Source organism: Gallus gallus, chromosome 6 (assembly GCF_016699485.2).
Source record: "Gallus gallus isolate bGalGal1 chromosome 6, bGalGal1.mat.broiler.GRCg7b, whole genome shotgun sequence".
Taxonomy (NCBI): Eukaryota; Metazoa; Chordata; class Aves; order Galliformes; family Phasianidae; genus Gallus; species Gallus gallus.
This window is the reverse complement of record NC_052537.1, coordinates 1,465,615-1,490,574: the sequence shown is the minus strand read 5'-3', so window position 1 is coordinate 1,490,574 and position 24,960 is coordinate 1,465,615. Positions and strand designations below refer to the sequence as shown.

The 24,960-nt window shown below is 36.7% G+C and overlaps 1 protein-coding gene across 3 annotated transcripts in view; it reads left to right on the top strand.

The window, feature by feature from the left end:
• Window positions 1–24,221, top strand: part of BICC1 (BicC family RNA binding protein 1) — a 97,937-nt gene extending 73,716 nt beyond the window's left edge. For all 3 annotated transcript variants that reach the window (NM_001199507.2, XM_046942779.1, XM_015287965.3), the window contains 15 exons: window positions 796–990; window positions 1,879–2,130; window positions 4,790–4,921; window positions 6,037–6,223; window positions 7,222–7,380; window positions 7,756–7,952; window positions 8,245–8,386; window positions 9,324–9,480; window positions 10,841–11,003; window positions 11,726–11,765; window positions 12,425–12,579; window positions 15,401–15,554; window positions 18,124–18,284; window positions 20,309–20,408; window positions 21,346–24,221. In NM_001199507.2, the coding sequence (NP_001186436.1) occupies window positions 796–990; window positions 1,879–2,130; window positions 4,790–4,921; window positions 6,037–6,223; window positions 7,222–7,380; window positions 7,756–7,952; window positions 8,245–8,386; window positions 9,324–9,480; window positions 10,841–11,003; window positions 11,726–11,765; window positions 12,425–12,579; window positions 15,401–15,554; window positions 18,124–18,284; window positions 20,309–20,408; window positions 21,346–21,476 (2,325 nt within the window). In that variant the 3' untranslated portion in view covers window positions 21,477–24,221. The remainder of the gene's footprint in view (window positions 1–795; window positions 991–1,878; window positions 2,131–4,789; window positions 4,922–6,036; window positions 6,224–7,221; window positions 7,381–7,755; window positions 7,953–8,244; window positions 8,387–9,323; window positions 9,481–10,840; window positions 11,004–11,725; window positions 11,766–12,424; window positions 12,580–15,400; window positions 15,555–18,123; window positions 18,285–20,308; window positions 20,409–21,345) is intronic.
• The last annotated feature ends 739 nt before the right edge of the window (window positions 24,222–24,960 follow it).

Here is a 24,960-nt window from a genome sequence, read left to right as displayed (position 1 = left end):
TGGATCACTTTCTAACTAGCTCTAGAACACTGAACACAGTCTACAGTGTAAGCAGGAAGTAAAGTATCCCATACTGTGCTTAAAATTGCATTTTTGTTTATGCCCCACAGTTGACCTGTAGAAGCTCAGGCATCCTGTGTGAACATAATTTAAAAGGCAGTCGCAATCATTATCATGTGTTTCAAAACAATAAAATTATAGTGGAATTCGGTTCCATTCTCCACTCATAGCACTTCCTGTCTTCCATTTCTAGTTTAGATTTGTGTGCATCATAGCATAGGTAATAAATCTAATAAATTGTGTTTTTTTCCCCCCAACAATAATTGTAGTCAGTGTAGTCAGGTGTGTTATTTATACAGATGTACGTCTTCAAAGACATGAAGCCAATGTTATGTAGCTTTGTACCTGATTTAAGAGCTCTAATTATCCGTGAAGGAACAGAGGCGTCTCTATGAATGTTTACAAATAATGATTTCTGTTAGCAGTGTGGATAAATATAAATAATATAGGTAATTAACCTGGCTGTATGATTGCTACGTAATTGCAAAAGATTCTGTTATTTTTGGACAAACACAAACAAAAAATTGTCATCTAAAACAAACAAACAAAAAAAAAATACAAAACTTGTTCCCTTGGAAAAGCAATGCCTTTTTAACTCAAGATAATAAATTTTTTGGGGAAGATATTATATCAGTTTAATTATAACGGATCAATACATTCTAATTCAGTAATAAAGTTGCAGTAATTTTACTGAGCATTACTTAGATTTTCAATATTTTCTGTTCAATGTTCTAGGAGCTGCTTCCATTGGTACTGATGTTTGAATTGCCTATTGCTGGAATTCTGCAACCAATCCCTGATCCTAATTCTCACACAATTCAACATATATCTCAGACATACAACATTTCAGTTTCCTTTAAACAACGCTCTCGAATGTATGGTGCTACGGTCATTGTCAGAGGGTCACAAAATAATACTAGTGCTGTGAAGGTAATGTCATCTTAAGGAGGTTTCTGCATATTGTACATACACTTGTAACTTTGGTATCTAAGTATTATGTTAGCGTTATATCCTTCCTCATCCATACATGTGAGGGCAAAATTGCTTCTATAATCTTAGTACTAATTCTCAGGAAACTTTAAGTGCTGTAGATAAAGTGTAAAAATGTGGTAGTTTTAAGTTTAAAAGCTCAGCACAACATCAAGTAATATTTTTTGTTGTTGTTACATACCTCTTCAGGTTTGCAACAATTCTGGAATGTGTCCTAATCCTACCCACATCATTAGTAAAAAGTACATCAATAGTAAAAAGTTTTTCATACGTCAATTTTCTCAATGTGCAGTCAAATATTTAGCTTTGAAACGTGCCTTAATGGTTCGTCTAAGTTGTCTTGCCAACCTGTGATTTAGAGATATGAATTTAACAGACAAGTTAAGGAACTACCACGAGCCTATTTATCATAATAAAGTTAAGAAGCTTTTGGTAATTACTGGCAGTGTGACAGATATTGTCTCATAGGGGTGTATCTCAAGCCCATGAGAATAACTGAGGACAAAACTGAAAGATAAATTTTGCAGTTGTACCTACCCAATAAGGTCTCAATTGACTTTATCATGGCTGTATCTGGCCCAGGAGTTCTGCTGAGATCAGACAGTTTGCTGTCTTTAATGTTTGTCTTTAGTGATGGCAATTAAACTCTCCATTTTGTCATAAAATGGAAATAGTGAAGTTTGTTATAAATCGAGTTTTGGATCAAAACAGGAATTTCTTTATCTTGAATGCTAAGTGCAGTCTGATGCAACTTTTGTTTTGTTTTTGTATGAGCTTCTTGTGTTATTGTGATGCTTCGTATCATCAGCTTCTTGTTTGCCTCTGCAGGAAGGAACAGCCATGCTTCTGGAACACCTAGCTGGGAGCTTGGCTTCTGCAATCCCTGTGAGCACGCAATTAGACATTGCAGCGCAGCATCATCTCTTTATGATGGGTCGAAATGGCAGTAACATCAAACATATCATGCAGAGGACTGGTGCTCAGATCCATTTCCCTGACCCTAGTAACCCACAGAAGAAATCCACTGTCTACCTCCAGGGCACGATTGAGTCTGTCTGTCTTGCCAGACAATATCTCATGGTAAATACTTTCAGTTAAACTTGCTTATGAAAATGCTAAATAATGGAAAATCTACCCTATCCACATTGGTCCAATGTAAGTCAATTTTAGAGAAGATGGTTTATTACATTGCGAAATGCTAGATCAGCTGAGTGTTCTAATTTTGTCAGTGTTTTGTGTGTGTTTGTAGTTACTCAAAGTACTTGTGATCTGTGGTAGCATGAGTTGAAAAAAGGCTGTGGCAATATTAATGCGGCATAAGCAATTTGTATTTATGGTAACTGTGCTTCCGCTCCTCCTGAGTGGAAGGCAGACTTGGGGGGTGAGGGGTGGAGAGGGAGGAGTTATTGCTGTGTGCTGTGTTGCCATCTTCTGCTTGTCTTAGTCAATTGAAAAGCTGAGGGAAGAAGCAACTAACAAGATAAAATCTTAACCCTAGTTCCTAACTTAGTAAAATCTGTGTTTTTTCAGCCTCAGATGTCAACATTTAAATTTGTCATTTGTACTTATAACTGAAGATAAATAGCTGCAGTCATTCTGAGTTTCATTTAAAGTACTATTTTCTTGATTGCTTCTTCTCTGACATTATCAAGTGGAATCAAATTTCTGTGTTTTGGAGCAATTTTCTGCAAGGAGGAACTGCATGCTGGCCTTCTTCCCATGGTCATGTTTGTTTGTGGCTTCTTCCAGCTGCTCTGGTTCAGCCAGAGCAATAGCTGATGCTGTTTCACAGTCAGGCCATAGAAGTGCCCTATAGAATGAAGGATGTGATATAAAAATAAAGGTCAAGTAATTTTGTTTTAATTTCTTATAACTAGAAGAATCTAGACACTTGTACCAAGAAAAGAAATGCCACTAATGTTTGCAGAGTTGACAATGTGCCTTTAATGTGTACCTTTGTTTATGAGATGTCGTGTTGCAGTATTCTTCAGAAGTTGCTTAATAGTATGTCTGAATGGAAACTTAATATTAGCTAGTAACTAATATCATTGATAAGACCATCTAAAGTGTAAATTGTGAGTATACATGATCTTTGATAGCGTTGCTAGTCAGTTCCAGTTTCTAATCATCAGCATATTGCTTACAGAGAAATATTCATAGTGTTGTTTAAGGCGATGATCATAGTGATGAAGGCCAACTGTAAAAGGAAGAAAGAAGATGTAGTGATTTTTAACTAGTAGACTGAGTGAGAGGGGTTCGGGTCTTGATAAAATATTCTTGTTCTGTCTTCCTCTCATCCCTAACCCATTGGTTTTATCCATATTTTTATAATCACTAAAAAAGTAGACTTAATATGTTGGTTAGGCATACGGTATTTTGGACTGTGTTGTATTTAATTATGGACAATATTGACAAATCATTTTCATTCATTCATGTTGTATTGAAGAACATTACTTTGTCGTGTTCCTCTCAATATTGTCATGTAGGTGCTCTAAACACAGGAGAGAAAATTCAGTGCAGAAGTCCAGCCATGTACATTTATAAAAACTGACTTTCCCATTTCCAAGTTTTCATTTTTCCTTTTTGTCTTGTTAACCTTTTAATTGAGTTTTTATTCAGCAGGTATTTGATTAAACCTTGTGATATTGCTTTCTGTAACTTTTCAGTGAGAACATGGATTATTGGTTTCAGTGTTTTTTTTTAGATTAACTTCATGATTGTTCTTTTTAGCCAAGTTCACTTAGTGAAATTACATCAATCTTTTTAAAGTCAAAATAATCAAGAGAATTTGCTTTAATTTAAAACTATTTTATGTTAGGAAAGCATTCTGTAGTTAGGAGTGGTTGAGAAGGCATATGTAAAAATTAAATACTGAGCTAGAGATGTGAAGAATATACCAGTTTGTAGCTTTTGTTCCAATACAAAAGCAGGAAACTAAGAAAGTGATCATATTTAGTCAAATGTCTGTTTCCTTTCTCACTTTTTTCCTGATACATGTGATATTATATCTACTTTAATGTGAATCCAAATTTACCATAAGTAGGACTTGTCTTCTACTGACTTGGTTGTTATTTATGAGCAATCTAATAATCCCTAGATACCTTGAGAAGGCTGCAGTGAGTATATATGTTCTACATTTTCTTGTTTGGTTGTTTTTTAGGGTTGGTTGCTTTTGTTGAGTATTTTTTCCAGTTATTTTTAATTTGAAGCTTAGTATTTGAAAGGTTTCAGTGATGCCATCTATATTAGTGGAAAATCCTGTTGTAACTACTGAGTGTAAGAAAAGGAAAGTTGAAGTTGAACATTAGACCATAGTGACTTGCAAAGACAATTTTTTAGAATTGTTTTCCCTTATTCCAAGCTAAGTTTAATGTGGGCTGCTTCTGACTGTGCCTTATTCTGATTTGGTATGTAATAATTGTTTCTGAACTTCATCCTCTAGACAGTCTTAATTTAGCTTAGGTAGCTAACATGGGGCATATATGCACTGACTTTGATGTCAAAATACTCAACAGATCATTTCATCCTTACACCGCCAAACTGTTTATTCAAAATCCAAGAATAAAAAGCTAGTTACATTCTTGTTGGCAATAAAGTGGCTTTACTTAAAACTTCATCCTTTTTTTTCTGAACTTAATACATCCTTATGCATATGTGTGCAGTTTATATGTATTTCAGTTTACTGCTGATGTTAATGTGAGGAAAGCATATGTTTAAATTTTTGCATCTATCTTTTCAGGGTTGCCTTCCTCTTGTGCTCATGTTTGATATGAAGGAAGAAATTGAAGTAGAACCACAATTTATAACGCAGCTAATGGAGCAGTTAGATGTCTTCATAAGCATTAAGCCGAAGCCAAAGCAACCAAGCAAGGTTGGTGAAAAGCTCATGTATTCATTTTAGGCATTCATGCCAGCTTCTCAGAGCTGGTGATTTGACATGGATGCCCTTCCTTCCTGACTTAATGGATCATAAACTTGTAAAATGTGTACGTATTTTCTGCTTGAAATATCAGTTTAAATGTTGTAATAGCTCTCCTTTATGGCAGTTTGACTCATTCATTAAATATTTGGCGATACAGTGATTAGGTTTTATACAGAAATAGTGAGGGGGGGGGGGGGGGGAATATTAGATCTGATTTGACCCATTCTTGGTTGTAAAGAAAATCCTTGAATCATATATCTCCCAGATAATTGCAGTGTTCTTTAGCAATCAGAATTTAAGTAAAGAACTGTGAGAAAGCTTAACTGTTTGCATAAGAAGTTGAAGAGGAAAAAAAGCAGCACATGGAATAGAATTACAAAGTATTCCTGAGAATTGATATTTGTTGTTAAAATACTCAGGTAAATGTGAATAGGAAGTACTCGGTTATTTATACTGTAGTACATATTGTTATAACAGAATTATCAAAGTAGTGTTAGCTGCTGTGTTAGCTATTCAGCATCTCTGTGTAGGGGTATGCACAGTCCATACAAAGAAACAGTGTGAGGAGAATGTACAGGGAACAAACAATTATTTTGTTCCTTAATTTTTCAGGTGTTAACTATGCCTTTTTTCAGAGAGCTAGGAATTTGGTAACTTTATACAAAAGTTTTGTCTACTTTGCCATATAGAGTTCTGGTAAAAGAGTGTAAGACTTAAACTACTGGATCATTTTTCTAGATCTTGGGGCACTTCAGATTGCTGTGACAAATACCACCAAGGTCCAATAATAACCTGTTTTTATAATAAGCAATGATAACCAGTGATAGAAAATACTTCCATCGTTTTTTCTTTGTAAAGTGCATACAAAATTCCTAACCTAACCATTAAGGCCACTGAATTTAAGTAATTGCTAATGGATGTTTTCTCGCACTATCTTATACTGCTGTGTTACTTGTTAGGGGAGATTTAAGAGTTGTATGTGTTGCAGACGCATTACGTAGCTGTTCGTTACTGGTTTTCTTCTTCTTTCCTTTTGTTTTGCTCTTGTCTGTCTTTACCTCCAGTCTGTGATTGTAAAAAGTGTTGAACGAAATGCCTTAAATATGTATGAGGCACGGAAATGTCTTCTGGGACTTGAAAGCAGTGGAGTCACCATAGCATCAAATGCCTCTACTGTCTCATGTCCTGTTGGTTTGTCTTGTCCTGGTTTGGATATCTTGTCTTCAGCAGGACTAGGACTCACTGGACTTGGTATGTATTTTACTTTATTAAGGTATCTTGCTTTAGTTAATGGAAGAACAGACCTTAGACTTTAGAACAGACGTTAGACCTTATTTACCAGTATCAAGTGTAGGACAGAAATAACCAGGTTTCCTATCTGATACAATTTCATAGAAGGAATGGGTAGTCTAGACTGGAATTACCTTTTCTTCAAGTTCTGCAAAGACCCAATTATCAAACAAGAACAACTCAACAAGAGTTTAGTGACCAATTTAATGGCACTGGTCCCTAAAATTCAGCATTACCATGTAACTACCCTTCAGTCTGCCATCCAGGAATGCTGTGTAATTCTGTCAGTGCTTTTGTCAAGATCACACAGATGCAAGTTATTGTGCCATTTGACTGTGGATTTTAACGTGGCTCCTGCTGTAATTTTCTTGTCATGCGTGCATGTTGGGATTGGCTTTTATCTCATCTCAGTATAATTCTGAACTGACTTCATAGATTGAGAGCTAGTTTGAGGAAATGCATTTGGAGGATGATTCTATCAGTATTGAAATTGCAAAAAGGAACTTGGTTCTTACTGTGGAAGTAGTGGTTCGGTTCATGAGTTTTTTTTTCAGAAAAAAAGCTGTTGTTTTGAAATGAAAACAAGGTTGTAAAGTGCGGTTGCTTTCTTATTCTGTAAGTGATGCTTCTGTGAAACAAACTGACAGAAGCAATGGAGGTAATACAAAGGATGACAAGCCTGAAAAGCATCCATTTCAGACTGGTGTTACAGCACTTAGTCCAGTAGATGGATATGAAGAGTGCTACAGTTCTCATGTTTCCCAGTTTAAGAATCCTGGTGCTTAAGTGTGCTTTTTGCACCAAATTAACAGCAGGCTTAATGTTGAGGTCCATCTATAAGGTATATGCTGGTGCTACTTAGGTTGTTTCTTGTTTTCATTTTTATTGCTACTTAAAAACTTGCAAGAATTTCATTCAAACTTTAGCTAAATATTCACACGTGTAATTTTTTTTGGCAGGCCTTTTAGGTCCAACAGCACTGTCCATCAACACCTCAACTACTCCAAACTCTCTGTTGAATGCTCTCAATAGCTCAGTGAGTCCCCTGCAGAGTCCAAGTTCAGGCACACCTAGCCCCGCATTGTGGACAACATCTCTTGCTAACACGAATGCCACAGGTTGGTGAAAGTTGAATGCAGATTAAATGATTTTGTTGATTGTTCAACAGTAAGGTGTAAGAATAAGAGTCCAGAATCATTCATTTTTAGAGCTTTAATTCCCAAGTCTTATGTTCACACAGGTGAATACATGTCATAATTTGAAGTTATAACTTCATGTACATTTATAACGTGGCTGTCACATACAATGTTTTCATCTGGCTAATATAATAAACTTTGTTAACCCACAAAGTGATGATTAAAGCATTACATTTCTGGCATGTGATTCTAAAGGAAACTTCTTCACATGTCCAAGCTACATACTGATAGGTATTTATTTGAATCATTGAGTTAATGAGAAACATAATGAGAGCATTACCAAAATTTCTTCCACAGGTTTCTCTGCTATTCCACACCTAATGATACCATCAACTGCTCAAGCAACTTTAACTAGTATTTTGCTGTCTGGAGTACCTAATTATAGTCAGAACACTCCGTCTCCACCACCGGGCTTGACTCCTGTTGAAGTCCACGTCAATGGCATGCAATCAGAGAGTAAAAAAGGGTCAGCTTCTTTAAATGGTCATGTGAAGGTAAGTAACATGATCTCTAGAGAACCAGATCTGTTTTAGACAGAACCTTGTCTAAGGAAGTCTGAAGGGATAAAGAAGTGACGTTAGTAGATTCTGAAGGCTACTACGTTTTCAAGTGGAACAGTAGTGTTTTCAGAATGTTGCGTGTTATATGCCCCTTCCTTCTTGAGAAATGGGGCATTCAAACATACTGTTTTCCTATGTCAGATGAATCTTTTGCTTTTTCATGCAGACAGGCAAAATTTGCAATATTTTAAGTGTAACAGTCACTTCAATTTGACAATTATTTCAGGCCACAAATATCAAGTATGCTGCGCTGTCTGCCACTTCACTGGGAGAAAATGTGTTGAATGCAAACCACAGTGATTCAGCAAGACAAACAAGCACTCATGGTGCATCAGAACAAGTAGCTGCCAAGTCAAATGGTACAGAAGGTAAGATTTTGGTACTTGATTCTTTCATAGTGTTTGTGTAGCCCATGTGTGTTCATGAAACAAATGTACAACATCTATAGGTTGTGATGCAAATGTGCAGTGCTTGTACAATTTTAGGATTTTGTTTGTAGCTGTTTAATTTCATTGCTAAAGACTTCTCTGCTGGTTTCAGCATGTTTTATTTTTGCTTTTCAGTGGAAGGGAAGACTTAATGCCCTTGGCAGATTTATTCTTGCACAAAATTATGTGTAGATCAAACCTAGATGACGCTGACAAGCAGAATTTATTTGCACATTTTATAATAAAGTTTCAGCTGATTACTTCAGTTTCTAAAGTGCAGCGTAAAGAGCTGTTCCCTAATTCTTGGAGGGAGGGAACTTTCATTCCATTTCGAACTTGTGTAGATTTCTGTAAAGGCCCTGCTTCCCTTGCAAATACTGAGCAATAAAGGAGATGCTCTTAATGCTTGTGGTCATCTGAAAAGCTGTTTGAATTAAAGATGCATCAACCAATCAAGGATAAAAGTATTTGCAAAAATACATTCTAAAGATATTTGAACATTAAGTGAGGTGCTTTTATTCCAGCGCAGATTCTCTGAGCACCTGACAGGATTTAATAGAACTGGATAACAAATCAAATTCATTTGAAATAGTCACTTCCTATTGTCTTTAAATTTGATTCATACTACTTGGCTTTCACTTGAATAAATAAAGGAAAATAATTACAAGACATAATAGATACTCTTTTGACACTGATGCTTGGGTTTGGCTTTTTTTATGCATCTGAACTTAAATTGGTGACTTACCTCAAACCAAGATGTTATTCCTAAAAACTGGGAAAGCAGTTTGTGCTTTGTATTCCAGTGCACTTACTAAAGCAATGATCACTACAAGATTTATGTGGTTTTTTTTAATCATTCTCTTTATCGATCTTGTAGGTTGTAATGATGCTTTTGTAGAAGTGGGCATGCCAAGAAGTCCGTCCCATTCAGCAAATACCAGTGATCTGAAGCAGATGATGAGCTCTTCCAAACAGGCTTGTTCAAAGAGGCAAACAGTTGAATTACTGCAAGGCACCAAAAACTCTCACTTACAGTAAGCTAAAAATGCAAATGCAGATAAATGGAATTTTCACCACGCAAAAATACTTAGTGTATGTGTTTGTAGGGTAGAAGGGATGTTTTAGTTGTCAGATATTCCAAGAGATGACATAAATTGAGCTTGATTTTTGTAATGTACACTCTAGTTTGCCTTTTGATTGCAAACTTTGAAAAATTTTTGTACATCCTAGGAATTTTTTTCTTTAGTTTGTACCCGTGACAGAAGAGAGGAGGAACACAAAAAAGGTGAACGCTTTTTCTATCCCACAAGAAAGGGCACTTTCTTCAGAAATTTTTATTAGATATTTCTAAAGGATGCTCTTTTGTACTTTGCCTTCTTATTGATTATTTTGAGATCATTTCCCAACTGTAAGGGTTTTTGCCTTTGTGTGAATCTGAGGCTGTTTCCTTGGTAGGAAAAACTGCATTCAAGGCACAACAGCATGTTCTCAAACACTGTTTTCAGTGACTTCTTGTTTTTTTTTTCATGACCTAGCTGTGGGAAGGGCCCTTTTGAGTCATGTGTCTTGGCAATGCAGGTTTTGTTCTTAAGGAGATGTTTTCAAGCTTTTGGGAACTGCTTATCATGACTCTTTTGAGTTGCTTTTTCTTACCTCATTTATTTACACTGTTAAAGCTATAATATAATATTTCATGAGTTCTATTCACATAGTTGGGAAATCCAAGGATTTTTAACTCAGTTGTTTGTATGTTATGTTCTTTTTGTTGTGGTTATAGCACTCAAAATTTCTTCAGAGTTTTTTTTATGGGATAATCATTTAAAATGTGATTATATCTCTGTTTTGAGGTAAAAAAGGAGGAGCATACACTTGTATAGAGCAGGCAGAGAGTAGAGCTGATTTTTAAGTATTTCTTTCTTTTTTAGAAAGGATTTCAGTAGGAGGTACATTGGCACATAGGGTTGCAATGATTGATGCATAGGGCTTATCTTAACTTCCTCAGTTTTCATAACTTGTCTATATCCTACTACTGTCAATCTGTTAGCTGTGCTGAGCTGCTAGCCTGAGCAAGGCTAAATAGCATGAGGCCCTACTACGTAGGGGTTGCATGTGATGATTCTTGACTCCAGGAAGCTCAAATTTAATTTCATAACCTCATACTTGGCAGCATACAAAGCAACAATTTGTTTTGTTTCACTGACAGAGAAAACAGGTATGTATAGTAAAGGAAAGCTGAGACCTGGAAGTATTGTAAAAGATGAAATGTTTGCACGTTGGCTTTTGTTGAATCTTGCTGCCATACTTCTACAGGTAAAACTTGGTTAATGAAAATTGCATTGAATGTTTACTGTTAAGGTGAGAAGGCTGGATTTAATACTGACTTTGCTTCCTCAGTACCACCGACAGGTTGCTCTCAGATGCGGAGTTAAGTGCTTCCGAAAGTCCTATGGCTGACAAAAAGGCTCCTGGAAGTGAGCGGGCAGCAGAGCGAGCAGCAGCTGCCCAGCAGAACTCCGAAAGAGCACGTCTAGCTCAGCCATCTTATGTAAATATGCAGGTATGCTTCCCCTGAATAAGCCCAAATCTAGTGCAAAATACAGAAGGGTGAAAATAACGTCATTTTTGTGCTGAAACTGCTATAGGATTACTAGTTATTTTTCACGTAGTACAGTAAGACCTCTTTGAATAAGTAATCAAATACCATCATATGTCTCAAAATCTTAATTTAGTAAAAACGTTAATCTTGCTTTCTTTGGAATATGAAGAAACAGAAAGAAGAAAGGTTCGGTCTTCAACTCTAACTCAAGGGAGACAGGGTTAAAACAATACTTCTGTTGAATAAATAAAATTTCAGCACAAAATAAATTGCATGGCTATCTGAATCTACACTCAAATATTTGCGTGCAAAGTCTTATTACTTTATAGTAACTGATATGAAAAAATATTTTACGAGTTCTCATAAGCAATGTCAACACAACTTTTCTGTAACTTCAGGCTCATCTACGGGGACGCTTACTGAAGTAACCGCACTAGTTCTGTCTTAATAATAGATGTTAAACACTACTTATACAGAAAGAAATATGCCTTTCTAAATAGTGCTGCAACGTCACGTTAATAGAGATAATTATTTAAAATTTGCCTACATTTGTGTGAATGCATTTACATACAGGGGGAATTTTCAGTTATTGGTAATCTGTGAAATAAAAAAAAGTTTTTAAAAATCTATTTTATCTATAAATCATCTAAAAGGTCAACTATCTTCTGTATGTTTAATTTTAGGCATTTGACTATGAACAGAAGAAGCTGCTAGCAACCAAAGGTATGTGACTTCTCAGACGTTTGTGAGTCCATTGCTGAAATATAACTGAACCTTAAGAGAACTATAACTCCATTTGTAATCAAATTTAAAGCTGATAGTGAAATGTATTAATTTTTCATGCTTCAAAATTTTTTTTAACACCAACATAGTATGAAATAATCATGGTATTAAAGAAGTTGCCCATGGGATACAGTGTGAGTACATCCATATACAATTTGACTGTGCTTTTTCAAAAGCCTCTCAGCTTTAATTGCTGTAATTGACTTCATTTAAATGAAATTTAAGTATTAGGATGTTTGTTATATTTGCTAAGTTGATCATTATTTCAGGAGTAGATGAAGTTACAGAATTCATAAGGGACATAAAACAATGAGTCTTTTGACCTTGTTTAAAAATAAACTTAATATGCTTGCAACAGAAGAGAAACAACCCTTTGTTTTGATACTTCAAATATTTTACTTTCTTGCAACCTTATGGGGTTTACTTAACTTTTAGCAGAGTAAATTGCCTTCAGGAGGGGTAGAATTCAATATGTAGCAAATGGAATTGTTAAAATGACCGTTTGGTGTGTTGAAGTCTTAGCATATGTGACTTCAGTATTATCATCTCAGCACCTTTATTAAGGTTGAGATTGACTAATTTGTCTATGCATTTTTCAGCTATGTTAAAGAAGCCAGTTGTAACAGAAGTGAGAACTCCAACAAATACCTGGAGCGGGTTGGGCTTCTCTAAATCTATGCCTGCAGAAACAATCAAAGAACTAAGAAGAGCTAACCATGTATCATATAAGCCATCTATGACAACTACATATGAGGTATATAAAAACCACAATGTAATGGAAATGTATTTCTAGTGAATGATGATAGACTTCTTCTCAAAAGTAACATCTATAACTTCAAAAAAAAAAAGTTACAGTTTTTAGCTTTTAAGTGCACTTGCTTGCTGTACCAGTTTCCCTGCTTCCTTTTTCCTTGTTTCTATCCTGCCTTTATAAAAGGGAAGCAACATGTTTCTTCCAGTCTGGAACTTTGGGCAGCTTTTCTGTAGGTAGATGAAATATTTAATGATAGGGTGAAGGGTACTGTGGTGTTCCCCACTTGATATGAACTTTGTGTGACTTTCAACTCTACGTAATAGATTTGGAGGTTTGTATTGAGTTTGCAGCAGTAACTTTGGGGGAGAGAGAAAGCAAATGAACTCTGTAACTTCAGTGTTGTTTTTATACTGATGGAGATGAGCTGGGGGTTTTCCCCCCAGCTGTGATACACTACTAAAGGTCTCTAAGCAAAGATGTTCTAACTAAGAGTGTTCTGTGTTTTAGTCGTTTGGAGTGTCTATGTACAAACCATAGACTTAGATCCTTCCAGTGAAACATTAGGATTCCTGTCGTCCTTGTTTGCTATGAGTTATTGTGGAAACATGGGAGGAATAAAAATCTTGGATGCTTTGCTTCTTGCTTCCACTTAGCAGTCTTCAACATCATTAGTGTCAGAGGCTGCACTGCCACCCATCCTCCCCTGCACCTGTGTTCTTGATGTGAACTGTGTGGGATATACTGAGGGCCCAGTCTTTGAACAGACATGGTGTTGGTATTACAGTCTACTGTCTGGAAGGTGAATTTGTAAAATAAGCTCACTGAACATTTAAACTTCACTGTGATGTTTTAATGAATGTTCACTTTTCCAGAAAAACTGACTGACATCTTTTTTTGCTTTAGAACTCTTAACCATCACGATGATCAAACACATTGTAGAGGGCCCAGTCTCTTCTTGCTTATTTGGAAGACTTGGAGTGAATCCATTCTGTTCCTCAATTGTGAAGTTTTACTAACCTTAGTTCATACCTTCTTGATTTTGTCAATGACAAGGCACTTTTGGTTTTTTTCACCAGTGGTGTTGATTTTTTTTTCCTAAGCAGTATAAAAGTTGCTTAACTCTCAAGTTGTGCTTTTCAGTTAGGATTTGATGTAAATATTGTGAACAAGTTCAGTTGTTCACTGAATTCTGTCATCTTCAGTTCATGCAAGTAAGTTGTATCACCCCAATTCTGGGGGTGTGTCTACCCCAATTCCATAGTTGACTGCAGCTTTTCAGGGAATGTAGCCTTAATTGGGAACACAGACTAGCAGTGCTGATGAGAGTTAATGATTAGATCTTTATAGGAATATGAAAATGTATTTTAAAAAAATTCTCAAACTGTTGCAGAACTGTTGCTGTACAACATAGTTGTCAAGTAGTGTATAATGGATCCACTTCACTCCAACTAGTGGCCATGAAGGGATACAGTATACAGACTGCTTTGTCTACAACTTGTGTGGGAATTGCCTGGCCCAGAGAGTGGTGGTGAATGAAATTAAATCCACCTGGTGCCTGGTCATGAGTGGTGTTCCCCAGGGGTTGGTGCTGGGGCCTGTCCTCTTCAGTATCTTTATTAATGACCTGGATGAGGGCATTGAGTGCACCCTCAGTAAGTTTGCAGATGACACCAAGCTGGCTGGAAGTGTCGATCTGCCTGAGGGTAGCGAGGCCCTACAGAGGGATCTGGACAGGCTGGATAGCTGAGCTGAAGCCAATGGGATGAGGTTCAACAAGACCACATGCCAGGTCCTGCACTTTGGCCACAACAACCCCAGGCAGCACTACAGGCTTGGGGCAGAGTGGCTGGAAGACTGTGTAGAGGAAATGGACCTGGGGTTGTGGATTGATGCTCGACTGAACATGAGCCAGCAGTGTGCCCAGGTGGCCAAGAAGGCCAATGGTATCCTGGCTTGTATCAGAAATAGTGTGGCCAGCAGGAGCAGGGAAGTAATTGTCCCCCTGTACTCAGCACTGGTGAGGCCGCACCTCGAGTACTGTGCCCAGTTTTGGGCCCCTCACTGTAAGAAAGACATCGAGGCCCTGGAGCGTGTCCAGAGGAGGGCAACAAGGCTGGTGAGGGGTCTGGAACCCAGGCCTTATGAGGAGCAGCTGAAGGGATTGTTCAGTCTGGGATTGTTCAGTCTGGAGAAGAGGAGGCTCAGGGGAGACCTTATTGCTCTCTATAACTACCTGAAGGGAGGCTGTAGTGAGCTGGGGGTCAGTCTCTTCTCTCGTGTGACAGTGATAGGACTAGAGGGAATGGCTTCAATCTGCGCCAGGGAAGGTTCAGGCTGGACGTTAGAAAATACTGCTTCTCTGAAGGAGTGGTCAGGCGCTGGAATGGACTGTCCAGGGAGGTGGTGGAGTCACTGACCCTAGAGGTGTTCAAAGAACGTTTGAACATTGTGTTGAGGGACATGGTTTAACGAGAACCATTGGTGATGGGTGAATGGTTGGACTTGGATGATCCTGTGGGTCTTTTCCCACCTTAGTGATTCTATGATTCTATGAATGTGATACCATGGAACCTTTGGAAGCAAACTCAGAAATACTGAGAAATTGATTTTGGAGTGTGCTCTGTAAACTTCTGTTTGAAATCCTTAAACCACATATGTTTTAAACACCTGCTGTTTTTGTCTGGTTTACAATTATTTTCCAATCAATCAACTACCAAGAAGATGCTTAAAAGTATTTTTTTTAACTGACCTGCTTCAAAGAAAACATTTGAATCGCTATTAAACTTCTGTTTTCTGCCCAAATTTTTTCTGCAACTTGCAGGGTTCATCAATGTCTCTCTCACGATCCAACAGTCGGGAGCACCTGGGAACTGGCAGTGAATCTGATAACTGGAGAGATCGTAATGGCCTTGGACCCACAGCTCATGAATTTGTCTCCTCAATTGCCAGCCCCAAGCGGAAACAAAATAAATCAGGTTAATAATGTCCTAAGATCTGATTATTATTATTCTAAAATCCAATTGATACTAGTAAATATTTATACTAATATTTGTATTTCCTGACTACATCACTAGGGATTCAAATTACTGTTGCTTGTATAATGAATTAATAAACTTCAGGCTTTTTTCTGTTCTACAAATTGCAAAGTGAAAGCATATGTAAGATTGTGTAACATAATATACAGGTAATGATCCAAAAGGAAAGCCTTTGAGGAAATTTTTTAAATTCAAGACACTTTTGCTAAAAGTTCTTTGCTGCTTTGGAAGGCTTTTTCAAGGTGTACAGCCTTAATAAAAGCTTATTTCTAGAGTGCCATTGTTCTGCTGTTATCAGGGCAGCAGCAGCCAGGCTTTTATTGGTCTATCTGCTAGCTGGTGGAGCAGCTATAATCTGTGCTGATGATGAATTTTAAAGCTTTCTCTTTATGGTGATAAAAATAAGACTGTTTGGCTAGACCTAGTACATGGCTTTCAACACTCATTTCTTTGGATGCAGGCTGTGTTTTAATTCCTTCTTTAAAAAAAGTTTAAAACTTACAGATCACAATTTTACTTCATCCACATGCTTTGAAACTTCATTTAGTTTTTCAGTAACTTAATCTATGCCTTTCTGAAAGACAACAAAAAATATAGAATAGAATAGAGAATTTGGGACCATACCAACTGTGATGGCATTATGGCTCTTCTTTTTTCTGTTCTTCTTACAAAGGTGAATAAAACCTAAATCCCAGACTGATTGCAATTACACAGATAATAAAAATAAAGTTGGACATCATGAGACTGGATAGTTTCAATTTTAGTAAATGTTTGTGGTTGGTACACTTGTAATGATTTGTATGATAAATATAATATATATTTCTAAGAAGCATGTTAGCTCAACAACGAATGTCTACATGCAGTAGTTTAAGTACTCACAGTATAGAACAGATGAAAAATTTGGTTGAAATCATGCCAATATTTACATGTTAATTGAATAAAATGGACATTTGGCTTAAATAAGGATTCAAAATGTACTTACTTACACATTAGAAGAAAATTAGAAATTTGAATGTATTGGCAGTGTGGGAATCCTCAGACTGCTGTCACTGTAGCTTTTTCCAGAGAAGGGAAGGAGATGAAATACACATTAGCCCAACCAATTCATAGCTGTTTGTGTTTACTTGAATGTGAGAGCGTGCGGGAGTGCTACAGTGCAAGATTTTTATAGTCACATAGTGCTGTTGAACTTCTGCTTTGTTTTTATGATAATTATCCATGATTGCCTTCCTAATAAGTATCTCATAATTTTGCTTTTAGTATGTTGTTTTGCATAATCTGCCCCAAGTGTAAGATCATAAATTTCTCTTTGAGTAAAATACTCAAGTATAATTTTCCTCTGTATTAGTATTATTTTCCTCTATTATATTCCTCTGTATTAGTATTGTTTTCCTCTGATGCAGAAGAAATGAAGGCACCATGTTGTAAAGTCCAAAATGCCAACGTAGTAATTGCTTCATTTGTCAAACCTAATGTCCATAATTTCAACTCTGAACATTGAATCATTCACTATCTTAAAATTCTCTTTCCAAATGAAGCCAAGGTTGGTGGAGGCACTTGGGATCAAATTAAGTTTGGACACTTTCTAAGTAGTTTGTTTCCAGAAAATAAGAACCCTAGCATAGCCCATGTGAAAAGTGATGTTTTTACAGCCTCCTGTTGGCAGTCAGTAGTGGAGGCTATAGCAGAAGGCTCTGGAACAATCTGAATTTTACTCACCTGAAAAATATCATTTTAGTCTACATTCCGGTGTCCGTAACAAGTGGCCCCACTTACAGATTCCTGATGCAGTCCTGGGCAGATATCTTTGTTGTTCTTGTTGTGCAACAGGAGGAAGTATGTACGTGCAGAGGAAAGGGATTGCTCAGCAAAATCTGTTTTCTTTGGAAACTTAACCATAATTCTTTTTTTAAAATATATTTTTTAGGGAATGTAATTAAAAACTATATAGGTAACATATTTCCAGATGCAGTATTTATAAAGCCATTTCATTTATTTTTTTGTCTGTGACATATTGAAATGATAACCAAATCATGCAGTTACTCTCTAGTTTCACTACCGATATTGATTTGGCATGACATCCCCATCCCAACCAGAAAGAGCTGGTTGTGTTTATGTGCAATGATGTTTTCCAAAATACTTACTGTAGAAAAGAGGAGAAGGGCTTAAGGAGGGAGAAAAGTAACAGAGTTGCAGTTCTTTCACCTGTATTGAGGTCCTGAGTTGTATCCAGGTGGATGTTTGTTTAATATGATATTATTGCTTCAAAGATTCACTTGAACATGCTTTTAGTTGAAAATAAATATGGAAGTTAACAAGAAAAATCATTTCAATCTGTTTGTTCTCTCAGACCACTTAAAGCTGTATTTTGTTTTTTCCTTTTCATTTTGTTATTAAATAAAATTAATTTAAGTTGGCTATTGAAGGTGTAATTGAATGCAACGTTATTGTGACTGAGAACTGTGCACTTCTGTGGCATGACTGAAAATTGCCCTTCCTTTCCTTTCAGCTGAACACTATCTCAGTAGCAGTAACTACATGGACTGCATTTCCTCGCTGACTGGAAGCAATGGCTGTAACCTGAACAGCCTCTTCAAGGGATCTGATCTGCCTGAGCTGTTCAGCAAACTTGGTTTGGGCAAATATACAGATGTATTTCAACAGCAAGAGGTCAGTATTCTTTTGCAAGGCATCTTTGTGTTGATAGTGTGTTTTACAACAGTAGTTCTGTTTCTTAACCAAAGGTGTGTCATCTCATGAATTTCCAGTCAGCTTAGCATGGGTACTATTTCATCATGTACCTTTTGATTTATACAAAAAATTGAACTGATATCTTTTTCTTCATTTCAAGTAAGTTTTAAACCTTGGCTCTTACTTGTAAACTAGGATAGAATGATACCCAGAATTTAATAGTTATACAGGAAGTTGACTGACAGGTTATGGAAATCTAGTCTACATTCAGCAGCAACATCTTGTCTCAGCTACAGCCAGGGTACACAAACATTCATTTGTTGCTTCATCCTGTGTGATAGTTGAATGGACTTCCTCCATTCCCAGCCAGGAGATTGGGCCAGTCACATATAGGACCTTCTCTATTCTATGTCTGCACCTATTAAGTAAATATTTCACTTTAGGTCAGATGCTAATATTTCATGGCTGCAGAATGCTATATAGGTAGAGTCAATTTGTACAAAAGTACAGTGAGCCCAGCTGCAAGACTTGCTGACTTACGCAGAGTATCTGATCTTTTCCTGAAAGCAGTCATCTTATGTGGGAAGCGGTGTGTCATACCACACTGCTGGCATTGGGTGTACTAAGGAGCAAAGCACAGGTATGTCTGTGTGAGTTGTGTCAGTGCTGCTGACCCATGGTAGAGGGAAGGTGGATTAAGTGTTTTTCATAAGTTCTGTACCCATATGTCTGCTTTGCATCTTTATCAACAGTGATCAAATCTGCACCAGTTGCTGGTCTCAAGTTTGCATCTGCATGTTTTGTCATAACAGACCATGCAAAGTGGATATTTGCACAGATTGCCGCATTAGTAGAACTGTACTTGTGTTCAAAAGAACAAACAGAGAAGGCCTCCCATTTGAGCTTCTCAAGTAGTGTACCAGTGTTCAGGTTTGCTTCTGTGGGTGGAAAACTGCTTTGCACACACCAGGGTGCATTTGAGTGTACGTAGCAGGATTCCAAGTGTAGACATGAGGCAAATTTGTACCTTCTCCTGCACTCTAGGTTACTCGTGTGTATGCACTTGTAGAATCATCTTGGGTACATAAATATGTTGCTGTTTCAGCCCAAGGCAGATGCATCTGGTGCATTTCCTGCCAGTGACTCTCACCTCTAATCATACTTTTTGCTGCGGAGGAATTTTATTTGTGCAACCAGTCTGTGGCAGGGTCAATATTGAGTCTGAATACTAATCCAGCTGTGCCTCAGTTAATTCTGTGTGCAGTTTGGCAGGTTTATCTCCTTTGTACTGCTCTGCATGTTTAATAATGCCCACGTTAGCTGGTCATTAATCCTTTCCTATTATTGTGAAGCTATTCTCAGTGCCTGAAAAAGAAGTGGCTGTGTTGGTTTCTAACACCAAAATGACTTTTGCCTGATGGGATTTTCATTTTTATTTTTTTTTAATCTCAAGAGTTGCTGATTGTGTGATGAGCCAAGCAATTGCTAGAGCAATTTCTAACTGAACAGTTTTCCGCCATATTTCCACGAGTTGTATGAGGAGCAACAAACCACAAATGTCCATGGTTGCACACTTTCTATGTTGTGAAATGCTCAATGCTTTAATTAACTCAATTACATCACTAGTAGTTGGGCAATCATCCTCTAGCTTAGTCAAGTCTGAAACACCTACTCTATCAACAGGCATATCTACCCAGCTGCTTCCTATTATGCTGCAGAAATTCTGCTAAATACTCAATTTCAGTAATGAAAGTTAAATGTGATTACTGAATCTTCCATGCTTTTCTAAAACTGCTTTCTGTCAAAGATAGCCAGGTGAGAAACTTCTAATAAGTTATGTGGAACGCAGCAGTTGCTGTTACATGCAGAGAATAGATTGCTAAAAGAACTGTCAAGTGCAGCAGGGGGAAAAAAAAGTAGGGCTATTCTGAACCAAATGTACAACTTGGTAGTTTTGGAGAAAGACTTGCTTTGCCTAACTTTCCTATTTCTTTTTACTCTAGATTGATCTGCAAACATTCCTTACTCTTACTGATCAAGATTTAAAAGAATTAGGCATTACCACTTTTGGTGCCAGAAGAAAAATGCTGCTTGCAATCTCAGGTAAAGAAACAACTCCGCACAGGTTTTCATTTGTTGATTTTTAGTACTTTGTTTCCTTCTCATTTGAGTCGTGTGTTTTATAGTAGTCAAAGGATCTTGGCAAGATTGAAAAGTAAGAATCTAGTCCACAGAGGTCATAGTGACTCAACTCTAAGCAGAAGGTACTTGAAACCAGACTTAATGGAGCTTTCACACTCCTAGCTGGAAGAAGTGCATTCATGTATTTTTGTTTAGGTTTTTGTTCAAAGTCAATTGTATCTACAAAATGCATAGTTCTGAATGAAACACCTTACTTGGAATTTTTCCAACTCGCTTCCATTATGAGGTTGTTTTGTACCCTATGTGCAGAAAAGACAAAATACTGTTTCTTAGAATGCATTTTAGTTAGCATGTGGTGCCTAGCTTGGTATTTTTTTCTAATTGCAATAAATAACATGCTGATATATGGAATTCTGTTACATGGGAATTCTGTTTTCACTATCTTGGCAGGAGCAAATCTATACTGGGAAACTTTTCAGGTTGTCAATTTTTTCCTCCCAGTTGCATCTTTTCTAATAATGCTGTTAGTGAATGTGCTTCATGCATTTAAAGCTATGGGGTAAAGAAGGTGAAAATGTAATGCATTTATTCAGCAGCAGTATCAAAAATCTGTGTAATCCTTCAGAGTTTTGTATCTATTACAAAGTTTGCTCACAAGAACAGAAAGGTGAGGAAAGGAAAAACGCTTTGAGCATTTACTAATACAAACTTAGGGTGCCTACTTGAACTGGGGCAAACACCTGTTATTTTAATATGCATTTTTATTATATTTACTAAACTGACATTTTGAGTTGATACCATTCTGTCTGAGATATTTTTATTTAAATAGAAGTCTTGGTGTGGTTTTAGGCCAAAATACTGTATTTCTGATGAGAGTTGCTTTTCTGAACTTTTACAGAACTGAATAAAAACCGAAGAAAACTCTTTGATCCATCAAACATACGTGCCTCATTTCTGGAAGGTGGAGCAAGTGGAAGACTGCCACGTCAGTATCATTCGGACATTGCTAGTGTCAGCGGTCGCTGGTAGCAGTAAGTTGTGGCTCAAAAAGTCAACTGTAAAAGACGGACACGGCAATCCTGTGGACAGCCTTCACTGCACACCACCCTCTGCACTTTGGGAGTCTGGGTATGAAGGACCAAAGCGTTTTGTCTGCACAATACTGTGCCAAAAATAAGAGAAAACACTTTTTGTCTGTTGTCTTTCAAAACACCAAATGTGGGTTAGGTTTTACTCAAGTAGATTGGACAGATTTTGCAATAATAATATAGGGTTCTTTGTTTAGTATTTTATTACCTATAACTATAATGTATGCACTGAATTTTTACTTTGTTGAATGAAGGAAGAATGAAGGGCTGGGATGCCAGAGAGCATAGATTTTTGCTTTTTATCAAGATGGATTTTTCTGGTACTGCTTAAAATAATTATTGAGGTCTTTCTGCACTTTACATGTTCTGATTTCTTGTCCTGTGGAAACTTACTCCTCTCATTTCCATATTGATTTTTATATTGGCACTAATCAAAATTTTTTCCAGATGTTTCTGCATTGTCACATCTCACTATAATGGTACTATAGGAGCTGGTTCTTAGGCATATTTCCCTACTCTCTGTCTCCCAGTAGCTACCTGAAGAAATTGTTCTGAAATCAAGCCACATGCTAGTGAACCAGTCCTATTATGCTATGGTGAAGCAGTGTAGTGCTGCTTGCAATGAAACTCATTGTAACAGATGCAATGAAAGACCAAAATGGACCTTGCAATATTAACCCTTTGCAGTCATCATATTTAACTGCTGCCTGTTTTGCTAAAACTGTTTTTAATGGTTGTCTCAAAGCAAAGGGCTATTTTTAGTATCCTGCCACTAAAGGACATTTATTTATATCAGACTTTTATTTTTAGATCCTATACACCTACAATATGTAACAGATTGTACTGATCTACTGCAGACTTATGGTAGAAAATGAAAGGCGTTCATCAAACTAGAGCTCCAGGCTGTCAGTTTGATTAAACAGAACTAATCTAATTTGACAAGACAGCAGTGTTGCCATTTAATAAATGACGAATATTACTTATGTGAATATGCATGCAGCAATTAAGTGACCAACTTGAAATGGATGTAATAGCATGTTTTGTTCAATTTAGATTTGTAATGGTCAGCTGCAGAAGTGTTTAAAAATCTGGAGATGAACTATTTCTGAAACAAGTTATGTTCAACAGAGTCCATGTTATAAGTGGCTAGAGCTAACTATTGCATTCTTATACTGTGAAAGTCCAAATAATTTGGCAATATTATTCCTGTCTTTACAAGTGTCTTGTTATGCATTTATGAAGGGTTCTCATATGATGAAGGATTTCCTAAAGTGCCTCTTTCTGCAATGCAGTATGACATTTCTAAGCATTATGTTTTTGAAAAGCATTCCCATGAGAAATATTGTGAATTACCTCTACTGTAATGTATTATTTATGTTCGGTGTACAAGCCTTTTGAGAATGGACATAAACCACTGTCAAGTGCTCTTAAACAGAAGGCATTAGAGTAACATTTACAGTAGTTGGTTTTTATGCAAAAATGGGTGAGAAATAGTTTTGACACTTTCCAAGGTTAATTCTTTCAAGGTGAGAAAACAGCGATGTATAGGTAAATTTGCACACACAAAGGGAATTTAAAGAAATTATTACTTGAGGGCATAGATGATCAAGCAATAATACAAAGTCTTGTTGGTTAGCAAAAAATAACTGCTCAGTACTTCAGCCATATCTACTTAATGGTGTATAGCTGGGTGACTTCCACTGTAGATCAAATAGCAGTAGCTTACTCTGGGTTGAAGATTGTTTTTCAGATTGAAATGGATAGAACTGCATCCTATATGCACACAGCTGTTCACATCAAAATTCTTGTGCTCAAATGTTGTAGGTAAATATCCACTTATCTGGGATGTATTTGTGTGTGTGTTGCACAGGCAAGAGCAACTTCATGCAAACCCTTGTGGAAGCCACAACTAATTCAAGAAGTATTTACGCTTGTGCTTGCTTATAAGCATGTAGGTAGCTCCATTGACATGGACTGACTTACATGCTTACCAATGAGCTTTCATTTAAATATTTTCATTTTTAAGACTAGTGTTGGAAAATCAAGTTGTTTTCAGTTATGTTCGTTTTCTAAAATATTTTAATGACATACTCAGCAACACTTTGTACAGAATTTTCTGCAACCCCTTCTTGCTTCTTTGTCTAAAATTAAATGTATCAAAAGTACCTTTACACTCTTAAATTTTAATCTTTCATAAGTACATACTATGTATCTAGACAGTACTATATATTTGGAAACTGAACTTATTACAGTATTAAGTTGATGTGGTCTTTTCCTGAGCAGTGCTTATATCATCTACACCAAAGTGAAGAATTTCCCATCAACAACATTACTTTCAATAGGGCTTCACACACAAAAAAAAAAGAACACACTGGAAAAAGAAAATTTCTCACTTATTTTGATTCCACAAAGGGAATATGACAGTACAGCATACCATATTGTTAGTGTTATATTATGCACAAATATTTGACTTGCTACATAAAAATGTTAGTTTTAAATCTGTGCCTTAATAGTGACCAGTTATCTGTAAATATAGAGCAGATACAGATTGTATTTTTGTGGGTTGTGTCCTTTTAGTGATTTTTAAAAAATAAAAATAAAGAAAAGATGAAATTAAAACATTAAAAATGGGAATTTTCAAAACTAATCAATGTTGCATAAAATAAATTTATATAACTGCCTTGTATTCTGATTGGTTGATGAAGTATTTTTTCATTTAGACCCAGTTCAGGGATGCTTGCTTGTTAATAAAATATCAAAAGCAGTATTTCATATAATTGCAACGTTTCTTTCACATGCTAGTACTCCATTTGACTGTTCTTTCCATATCGCATGCAATACAGTTAGCTTTTAAATGAGAATACCTTTCTGGCTGTACCTTGTTTACAAAACATGCAAAAGGAATGGGGTTATTTCAGGTTCAGTTCAGAGCAGGTGGTAATGGTTCAGCATACACAGGTTTCATTCTTCCTTTTGGTCTACCCATTTTTAAGTTTTACTCAAATTACAGTTTTCTTGGATCACTGACCTTTTAAAAATCTGTTTGTCTTGTTATGCCTTGTAATTATTCAGGGAAATGATGTGGGAACAGGGGGAGATCAACTATTTAGCAGGCATTGGCTAAGTGAATTACTAAGTGAAAATTGCATAGGCAGGTGGACCTGCAAATAGCTCTGCACCTTTGATGCCTGAGCAATAGTTAACTACAGGGATCTGAAATGAGTTTCCTTTGCAGACTGTGTACTTGGAAATATTGCTTGTAATGAGATGACTATATGGCTTCATTTAGAGTGGTTAAGATATTATGGGAAAGGGGAGGAGTAATGATGGGGCATGAAAGCTCGGCAGCCACTTTCCCCGCAGTGCAAGCAGTGTTTCTGGCAGCTATCATGGCAGGGAATGAACAGTACTGCTCCTTGAGCAAA